The 10,530-nt window shown below is 33.6% G+C and overlaps 2 protein-coding genes and 1 non-coding gene across 3 annotated transcripts; 1 reads left to right on the top strand and 2 right to left on the bottom strand.

The window, feature by feature from the left end:
• Positions 1-488: 488 nt before the first annotated feature.
• On the bottom strand, positions 489-1,720 carry LOC102626023 (photosystem I subunit O). Its single transcript, XM_006481447.4, has 4 exons — positions 1,548-1,720; positions 1,343-1,415; positions 1,065-1,244; positions 489-770 (listed from the first exon to the last, which is right to left on the bottom strand). Exons 1-4 carry the CDS (start codon positions 1,636-1,638, stop codon positions 674-676), a joined length of 441 nt encoding a protein of 146 aa, XP_006481510.2. The 5' UTR covers positions 1,639-1,720; the 3' UTR covers positions 489-673.
• Positions 867-938, top strand: TRNAQ-CUG (transfer RNA glutamine (anticodon CUG)). Its single transcript has one exon. It is a non-coding gene; the product is annotated as a tRNA-Gln (tRNA).
• Positions 1,721-4,807: 3,087 nt separating the features above from the next.
• Positions 4,808-6,123, bottom strand: LOC102625740 (F-box protein At2g27310-like). Its single transcript, XM_006481446.4, has one exon. It carries the CDS (start codon positions 6,043-6,045, stop codon positions 4,978-4,980), a length of 1,068 nt encoding a protein of 355 aa, XP_006481509.1. The 5' UTR covers positions 6,046-6,123; the 3' UTR covers positions 4,808-4,977.
• Between the last annotated feature and the right edge of the window lie 4,407 nt (positions 6,124-10,530).

Here is a 10,530-nt window from a genome sequence, read left to right on the forward strand (position 1 = left end):
TTTTTTTTTAATTTTTTGGTGCGTGAGCAATTGAGCACTTCTCAACTAATGATGTAAGAATAAATACATTTTATAGGAAATTTTGAACGAATAAAATAATATACAGTGAGAGTACTCAAAACACTTCCAACGATAGTGTTACAACTTACAAGCTACAAGTGTGTGGGGCGGGGTGATTTAGAATCTATGACGGGCGCCTACAAAATCTGATCCATGGTCCCTCATTTGGATTGGGTCCAGCCTATACCTTAAAAACGTGTAGGCCCAATAGGCTAAGTCCCTTAAATGGTCTTAAATCTCAATTATCATTCAATTGACCTCCTTATGCGAACAATCTCAATTGATCTTCGACTTAAATTCAGAAGTTATTAAGAACATCTAACTTTGTGTGCACGTTTTTAATCACATTGGTTATTGCGGACTGAGCACATATAATATGTGGAATTTTTTCATCAAGCAAAGAAGGGGTTATTGGAGCTATTTTCAAATTATTTTAAAAACCCATTTGGCTATTTCCCTGCCTAGCTTGCCAACAGCCCTGCCACTTTAGGCACTAAAAGTTTATGATAGAAATATTTTACACACCACTAGAAGAAACAAAAAGGCAGTTACAGTTAAAGAAACAGAAATATATCATCCATTCCACATAGATTACACACAAATACAAAGGAAATTATTTTGAAAAGTAATCCTCAGTCCTGCCCTTGAATCCAATTTGCCCAAAAGTGAGGCACAGGAACAACCCGAAGTGCCATGTAACCAACCACAACCTGCACATCAATCTCACTTTATATTAGCTGAGGAAAAAATTATGGGACCCAGATAATGCAATCTATTAAATAAAATCCCACCCGTTGACCAGCAACGGTTCCATGGTCTAGTGGTCAGGACATTGGACTCTGAATCCAGTAACCCGAGTTCAAATCTCGGTGGAACCTTAAAACTATTTTTTTCCTCAATTGAACAATTAACGCCTAATCAATGACATGAACTAAAAATTTAACATTTAATCATGGGTATTTTAAAGATCCTCAGTTTATAGCTAATCAAAGAAATGGACTGACCAGAACTGAGAAGTGAGGGGAGGGGGGGTGGGGAAGTGAGCAAGCTCGGTCCCAATGCTCTCAAAGAAGAGCCCCGTCAAGCTCTTGCCGTTGATCGCCGGAATACTCGAGGGTGCTAACCACCCGATCAACCCAAACCCTATCACGTTCAAATCCGTACGCAGCCAATCTCTCTCGAAGCTGAAATCATTATCATTCATCAATCAATCAATCAATCATTCACTCATCATTTTTCATCTAATAACAAAATCCAACGGCCGTGATCGTGATTCACTTACCACGTCACCTTTCCCCCACAAGCACCCGCCACCCTCAGTGGGTTCCTAGCAGCCACCGGAGACTTCACAAAGCCTGAAATATCAAAACAATCAAATAGGCTACTAATATAATTACGTGAATATCCGCACGTCCGAGCCTGAACACGACTCTAAATATATATATAAAATATGAAAGCATTAAAGATTATGACAATCAATTAATTACTTGAACCGAGAGCGGTTCTCTTTGGGGAAGACAATGAGGAGCTTCCGAGTCCTACGACGGGCGACGAAGAAGCAAATGCTGCTGCTGCCATTTTTTTTTTTTTATTCTTTTTAAATTTTTTGCTTGGTTGATGACGATGCTGGAATGGATGCGAGTTAGCGAAAAAATAGTGGGATTTTGTTTTTGTAAGAGATGGGAGATTTTGTGGGAGAGAAAAAAGATTTCCACGGATGGTTTCTCTTCAATGATATTCTGCCACGTAGGATTTGTATGGATAGAGTGGGGTCACGTGCTGATTTGTTTATTGCTAGCCACTCTGAGAATATGTTATCCTTACTTCACGCGCTGCCCATCCGTACCACCACTTGCAATGCTAGAAAAATCTTAAGTTGGCCCATTTTCGTGAGATTGGGCTTGGCGGCCCGATTAATTATGGGAAATTAGCATGAATTTTTTTTAATGAAATTATAATTATAAAAAATTAACATTTTAGATTTTGAGATTTATTTATTTTATTAAATTTAAGAGTATTCTTATTTTATATTTCTTTAATTTTTTAATTTTTGTAGAATAAAATATTTTTTAATTTATTCAGAGGTAAAATTATCATGTTTTAGTAATAAAGTGGTTGATTAATATAAGTTTAGATACAAATGCAGTGTAAAAAATATGTCAAAATTTTATTGTGGTTAAATATATGTATATGATTAAAAAAAAATGTGGTGAAGGAATAATTTCTCTTATGACTTTCAGCTTTCACAGCAGTTGTTTTATAAAGAGTTTGCAGAGAGAATAAATAATTGAAAAAAAAAGGGAGAGAGACTTATATACTTTTACTGAAATGCAATCATTACACAAGGAAAAAGGTTTTCGTTGTGATTCTTATGAAGATAATGAACAGGTATTAATAGCCCTATTCTTCTTCTTAATTCAACGCCTGGCTTTCGGTAGGTACAAGATGTTATTATAGCGTAGTTTAGCAAGGTATGCGACTATGTCACTCACTAATTGATAAAATTTTACTAGGGAAAGGATCACATTTTCCACGTGACATTAGTTTTTGCGAAGTAAAATATAGTACAGTTACTGATGATAAAAAATAAAAAAAGTAAAAAAAAATTAAATCGCAGTAATGTAGGATCATAAGAAGTCACATACGAAGACAATTCAAATTTATATTAAAAAAAATTAAAAATTTTCAACCAATCAAATTGATTCCTGCACAGTAATAAGGTCCAAATAAAAACTATCTAACAGTTATTGTATGTTATAATTAATATGGGTTTACAAAAAAAAATCTTCCCACCGAATACATTTTCAAGATTATTAAGTACACACGAGGTCGTTTTCATTGACAATTTCAATGTCAAATCCAAAATTGTCAAATATTTGGTTTGGAGCAGGAATCCAGATTTGCACCATGGCTTGGTCAGAAAAGGGAGGCAGCTCGATTGGAAAAATGAATGGGCTGCTTATAAGGAAAAGCTTGCCGGCTTGATCCCGTCATCTGTCAAACAAATTGTGTGTTTAATAATAAATTCCTCCTTCATTGAGTTAACGGATTCCAAACATGAGAAAAGTTTGCTAGCTGAGCGTGAATAATTATTTCAGCTTTAAGAGTCACGACCTTGAGGGACTATTTATTATTATCTTTTATAAAATTGAATTAGTCTATAAAAGTGACAAACAAAAATTAGATTTTATAGTATCTTGTACATAAAACCATGTCTTTTGGGTCAGAGGGACGGTGCTCATCGGACGTCAATATATAGCACCGAGTTATTTAATTCTTCTTCTTCTTCTTATTATTATTCGTATCAAAATTTTCGTTGCTTGTATCAAGGGTTTCGTTACAATCTCAACTTTTTTGTTACTCATATCTAAATTTTGAGGACAAATGTAATTAGGGGTTGGCATATCAGGTTTTGGTTCGGATTGTTCGGGTTTCGGTTTGAGCTTTAACCCAATCAGATTGGAGAATTGAACCCAATCGGATTGAAAACGTCAACCCGAACCAAACCAAACCAAATTTAACCCAAATGGGTTGATAGTTTGAATCCGTTCGGGTTGCACGAGTTAACTCCTAAATGTAATAACGTGACGCATGTAACAGAAACTGACAAAAAAACAAATTATGCTAGAGTCGAAGTACTATAGTCCTACCGTGAAATGATTTAACTTGAATTTCGTAGAAAAATGTTCTTTCTTACTTTATTTGAACATAGAAAGAAATTGAAAAAAATTATAAATTGTATTTTAAAAAGAGTTGTAGAAAAAATGAATTGAGAAGTAGCACAATTGAGAAATATTTTTATCCCAATTTATCCCCTTTTTTTTAACGAAAATATAGATAAGTTAATTTTACACTTTTTGAGTGACTAAATTGAGATTATATTGTCACTGTAACGGGGGATTTTCCCTGCAACTAATGGGCTATTGAACTAAATCACAGTAGTGGGCAACTAACCTGACCCGAGTCAATCTGAACAAAAAAATTATCGAATTTGATGCGAATGATTAATTCAAACCGATCGGATTTTATTGTTATTCAATCAGGTAAAACCCAATTCAATTCAAAAATCTGAAGAAATCAAAGCATGCACAAATCATCTACGACATAAATTTTCAATCTCATCTGAACTGTATTTGGATCGAATTGAATTACAAGTTAGGATTGAGTTTGTATTACTTTCTTCTCAACTCAGTTAACTCGAAATCTAATGAGGTTGATCCAAACTTGATCCGACCCAAATTCGCCCAACCTTATTAAATCATAGAGATGTATATCATTGGATTTTGCCACACAAGAAACTTCTATGGGATGAAATCAAGACAATTTTCGTGAAAAATAATGATATGCATGCAACTCTTCACAATAGATCATTCTTACTAAACCGTCATGATTCTTGGCCCTAGTGTCAATATCTGAAAATTTCTGAATAATCAAAGTCCGCCGGCTTCCGGCTCATATATATACTCGTTCAAAGTCAAAAGTAACAGACCGGCTAGTGTCCTTTTGAATAAATTGATTAAAGAATTTGTTTGCTAGAGCTAAGAGAACAAACAATTATTAACTAAAAAAAAACTCATTTGTTTATGTTGATCGGCTGTACCTATAATTATCTGAGTTTAAGTAACAAAAAAAAAATAAGAGCCGATGTTTATCGAGTAAGATTTTCCATTTCATATTTAAATCTTCAAAACTGTGAGAGCCAAAAAATTGTAAAAGTTTAGATGAACTATTAAGCTTAGATATGGAATGAAACAAATCGAACTTCTTTTATAACTTTATGCATCACTTCTTTACATTGAAACAATTTTGGTAACATTAGAAAAAGGAAAAATTAGCAAAATTAATTGAATAAACGAATTATGAACTAACTCCAAACCCTTTTGTTTGCCTATTTCCCCCCTTTCTCCCATCGATATTTTAAACGTACAAAATGAAGAACCATAATGCAAAAAAAACACTAACCCCTACACAAATACAAGCCATATCCAAAACTCTCTCTCTTTTGTCCTTCTTTTCTTTTCTCACCCTCTTCCTCTCCGTAAATTCCTCATACCTCACCTTCCCATTTTGCCCCCCTTCCCCTCTCTTTCTCCTCTTCCCAATCTCCATGGCCTCCTGCAAAATTACCAAACTGTCCCTCCCGCTCAAGCTCCTCCCCTCCATGTCCTCCACTTGCATGCTCACCTCCCTCACGTGCACCTCCCCTCCCTCCTCCTTACTCCTCACGCACGTGACCGCCACCTCGCACTTCACGTACTCCATCTCTGATGATCCTGACCGTCCGCTACTGTTATAATCTCCCGCCATGATGGTCGCGAACCTCGCCCGCAGCACATCTCCCGCCGACCACTGCCGCTCCACTGCAACCGCTCTCCCGCTCGATATATTAACCGCACGTTTCTTAACTGGGTCAATTAGTATCCAACTCAGCGTTAAGTTTTCTTCAAGATCTTTGAGCCACGTGTCACCCTCACCTCCATGCAGCGTGGGTGCCAAAACTGAGTCTTTTGAGTCAAACAAATCGACCCGAAGCGGCGCCGCATAAAACCAATCGGTCGCCGTTTCAATCACGTGGGTCTTTGATACAATGAGGGCGTTCTTATAATGAATATCCACGCAGGAGACGAGCTCATTAGGAAGATGACGATCGGGATTGCGTTCTGAGGGCTGGCGGAGGTGATCCAGAGCGGGGAACGCGTCGGAGAAGAAGGAGCGGTGGCCGGCGGGGAAGGTGGAGACGACGCGGCTGACATTTTCGTCGGTGATGGAAGGCCACGTGGCGCTGCAAATTTGGCGCCAGAGATCGTCTTGTGTGGAGAGGGCGTGGAGTTGGGAGGAAGCGCAGGAGGTGGCGGCGAGAGCGGGGCCGTCGAGGCGCGTGAGGATGTGGGTCTGGATAACGTCTTGAGGGACGGCGGAGATGTCATCATCGACGGTGACTGTCGACGACGATGAGGAATAAGAAGACATTTTATCTGAACACATTCGAGAGTGATAAGAGAAGCTTTGAATTTATTTATTTATTTATAGGGGTGAGGAAGATAATTTTACTAAGTCAGAAGTGGCTGTCTGAAAATCTTTTTTGTCTTATTGGGAAAGTACTTCGTAATCCCATGGCTTTTGAAAATACTTTCGCAGTGACGTAATATATACGAAAATATTCCAACACTCGATTTTACGAAAGAAATGAGTATTCACCACTCGATCACTATAGCCAATAGGGTATGATTTAAAATAATTTTAATTTACAATTACAGTACTTCTTTAGATATTATATTTGACCCGATTTATAAATTAACTTACCTTATTTGACTCGATTTATGAATTAACTATCTTTAAAATCTCCAACTATTGTTATTTTATGTTTATTGATTAACAAAGTTATTTATTAATCAACAATAATATTTGAAAATCACAAAAATAGTTTGTTAGGTCCATCTCATTTGAATCCAAAAACCCAAAGTTCAAAAAACCTTACTTAATGTGTAATTAACATTACCTAACATAAGAGCCTTAACTGTGACTACACCCCGAATCCGAATTAATCGGGGCCCAATGGGATCGCCAGAAATCGAATGGTTTAAACAAAAAAAAAAAAACATTACCTAACATATATCACCTAATTGTTAGTTTTACTAGGATTCTTGGACCACATTTTATGAAGTCAAACCATTTTCTATAATAAGACCACATAGTGATTTCTTAATTAAGTTTTCCTATTTTACTAACGATTCGGCCCTACATCAATCTCAATGGTTAACGTAATCTCCATTCTTAATTGTTTAATAATCACAAATGGGAGAACGACACAAGCAATAACAATAACACACGCGCGCACGTGTATATATGGTACTAAATTTTATTTTAAAAAAAAGAAAGAAAGAAAGATTACCAATTCACTTATTTGAAGTAATATTTAGAGAGATCTAAGCATCATCAAACAAACTTTTATGAATTAAAATGAGAGAATCATCCCACCAATCATAAGTATCATATAAGTTAACCCTAATTTAACAAGGCTTTCAGCTACTAAATTATTATTATAAATCTGGGTATAGTTGCGCGGATATGCATAATACGTATGTGTAAGTATGAAGGACACATATACCGACATATATTTAATGACAGAAGGGGAAATAAAAACGACATAAACATGGCGTTATTTAAATTATTTTTTTATAAATTCTCCGTCTAACAATGATTTTGATATTTCCGCGTAAAGAACTTATCAAAAAAGTTGAATTATTATAATATCTGGCACCCAACTCTGCCTTAGAGTGTGACCAATAAATGACTTGCCAATTGAATGCCTTTGTGATAATGATTCTTGATTATGTGAGTGTCATGTTGTAATTGTCACCCTTATAATTGTATGCGTGTGAAAGTCGAGAAGATTGAATGTGTTCTTTTAACAAGTTGTGTTAAATTCGGATTGACTTTTATGCAAATTTGGGTCTCATTTATTTTGGGTGATTTAAATTATCCGAACTCTTGACAATTGTCTGTTTAAAGAGCATTCACAGCCAGTGGGCGTTGGGCTAATATATATTAATATAGTTTTCGATGAACTTAATTGCAATTTTATCGGTTTGATTTTAAAGAATTCGACATTGTTCCAGCTGGAGGAACAATGTCTTGTAAGATTTCTAATCAATCTTAAATGATTATTTTTCCTTATCGTAAGTTTGATCAATATCAAGATTATGCAATTAAAGTTATAAAATTACATGCATAATAAAAGATAAAAAAAAAAATACTAGACGTCTCGTTTCAATGCATCCTATAGCCTGCGGCATGAATCAAGTTGCTAGTGCGTGCTTTAAGATAAGCCTCAAAAGTGTCTACTCGTCACCATCACCACTTGAATTCCACTTGGATTAGGTTGTTAGTAATGTTGTCAAAATCTTTTACTAGGACTTTGTGGAAGAGTCATCTGCAATTATATAGAAAATTGACTCTCGTGTATAGTGGCTATCCATACTTTTGATATTTCAAACCACTTGATCTTGAACTAATCCCATCTACAAATGGATAAGATTTTAGTCTCTGTGTAATTTTTTTAAAAAAAGGATTTGGGAAGTTAGTATTGATCCATTAATTAGTTGGGTTTCAGTATCGGAGTCTTGTAAATTTATAGTTCATTTTTTTTCTTTAAGTGATGATGAATATCTAAATGTTATCCTTCAATTTTTATCCTAAATGATATGAGGATACTATTGTAAATTTATATATAAAAATACTTTGCAGGCTATTAAAAAAATAATGTATGATAGATTTATAATTTTATTATATAAAATAATTTTAGGAGATTATCAGTTTACCCTCTACTTAAATTAATACATACCATACGTTTATCTCATTACTCTTTTCATAATAATTAATAATCTTTCCATGATATTATGATTTTATAGTATTATCCTTATTTTCAAATGCACTTTCATTCATAATTATTATGAATTAAAAAATTAAGAATTAAAAATAAGGAATTATGTTTTGATGTGAATAAAAAATTAATAATAAGATATTTTTGTTATGCTTTTTGTTATTTTCAAATATTTTCTCAAAATAAATACATATTTTATATTTTCAAGATAAACTATTAAATAAATGACTCATTTACCCTTATTTTCCTTTAAATATTTGGTGTTAGGGATGTTTTGGATATTATAAAAATATAGGGGTAAATAATACATATTGATTTCAATAGCTGAGAAATTGGCAATCTCTTAATAATTTTTTATGATTTTGCCCAAATTTTAAAAGTATAATACATCCCCCCAAATTTCTGTTAGTTTTTAGCATATATATGCCGCTGAGCATATTAGTTCAATTGGTTGTGAATGCACTTTGCATGTGTAGTTATATAATTGTAAAGGTTGATCAAACATGCAACATTTGCTATGCGGATTAAATAAGTTGTTGATTAAAAATAGTTAAGTATTTGGTAAATTGTGTTGTTGCTATTGCTGTGAGTTTAAAAAGTAAAGTACATGTATTTGGTAAATTTTATTGTAAAAATGATATTTTATTATATAATGATTAAAGTATACATAAGTTTAAACGACTTTAATTGATATATGAGGGGTTTATGGAAAATAATACATAATTGTCTTTTTGTTAAAATACTAGTTTTACAATAAGAACTTTAAAAAGACATGGTGCCTCATTCAATAAGATGTTTACATAAAGCAACTTGCTTTTAAAAGTTGTTAAAATGAAAAATTTATAAAACAAATATCTTTTAAAAGATTTACTAAACACCATTTTTATCAAAATTTATTAAATAAGCCAGTTATAGCGTTTCAAGCTTAATCTCAACCTGAGCCTAAATTTGAGTAATAATATGAGTTAAGAATTGATATTCAGTAGATGAGGTTTTTCATTGCATCCTAATCTTTTTTTTTTTTCAAAATAATTAAAGAAAAGCAATTGATCATAGTTAATAGGAGATTAGAAGAAATAGAAATCAGTGAGCTTATTGGTGGATTTAATTTCCCAAATGCATTATCTTGATGGCACATCCTAACTTCAACTTAACTGAAAACGAAAACTGAGCTCTATCAACTTGATCTTGATGTACTTTCACGGCAATTGCAGCTCATGAGCAGCTATCAACTTGTTGTACTAAACGATTCAGTGCTTGTAAAATATTCCGACTTTGGATCGGTGGTTAATTAATCACTTCAATTTTAAGGTACAAGCCATATGTCCTAATCCTCGGAGAGCTTTAAAGCTCAAATTTTAATTTTAAGCAACAATTGAGTTAGTTGCTAATCACCTAATCGTCACCTAATTGTCAATTTTAAATTACTAATGTTTTTGGAATGATCCCCACACTGATGATGACGGCGATGATGAATTATTATTATTGTTTTTTAATTTTAGCAACTCAACTGTGGCTCCCGTCTTGGCTCTTGATCTGTTTATAACACAATCTCTCCGTTCAGGATGACACAAATAATGATAAGAAGTTACTGTTAATATCAAAGGTTTAATTTTTTAAATTTCGCCATTTCGGATCTACCTTAGGCCCTATTTAGAATTACAAGAAGTTGCTGTTAATATGATAGGTTTAGGGTGCGTTTGGGATTGAAAAGTTACAACACTAAAATATTTGGTAAATAATATCTGTTGTACTTTGGAAGTTATGTTGATATGATTTTTTATTTGTATAATGAAAAATCTATTATATCTTTAATAATTTCATCAAAATTATTATTTAAAATTTATATTTACTATATATTACTAACCTTTGTTTCAGAGTTACAACTTTTTTTACATAATAGCTGTACCTTAAAAGTTACAACACCTCAATCCCAAACACACCCTTAATTTTATAAATTTCAGATCTAATTTAATTAGGGACAAAATTTGGTGCCTAGCCTGCTGTAATTTCACTTCAAATTAAGGTTGTATTATCAATGTGGATTGAGAAGTAATTAATTACCCCTCTCTTTTGAGATCCGACAA

The sequence above is a fragment of the Citrus sinensis genome, chromosome 8 (genome assembly GCF_022201045.2).
Source record: "Citrus sinensis cultivar Valencia sweet orange chromosome 8, DVS_A1.0, whole genome shotgun sequence".
Taxonomy (NCBI): domain Eukaryota; kingdom Viridiplantae; phylum Streptophyta; class Magnoliopsida; order Sapindales; family Rutaceae; genus Citrus; species Citrus sinensis.

Excerpts from the sequence above, each read along its gene's own strand:
- LOC102626023 (XM_006481447.4), bottom strand. The coding sequence starts at position 1,638 with ATGGCAGCAGCAGCATTTGCTTCTTCGTCGCCCGTCGTAGGACTCGGA. Across the intron at positions 1,416-1,547 it reads GAGAACCGCTCTCGGTTCAA|GCTTTGTGAAGTCTCCGGTG; the intron begins GTAATTAATTGA and ends TTGATATTTCAG. Across the intron at positions 1,245-1,342 it reads TGTGGGGGAAAGGTGACGTG|CTTCGAGAGAGATTGGCTGC; the intron begins GTAAGTGAATCA and ends TAATGATTTCAG.
- LOC102625740 (XM_006481446.4), bottom strand. The coding sequence starts at position 6,045 with ATGTGTTCAGATAAAATGTCTTCTTATTCCTCATCGTCGTCGACAGTC.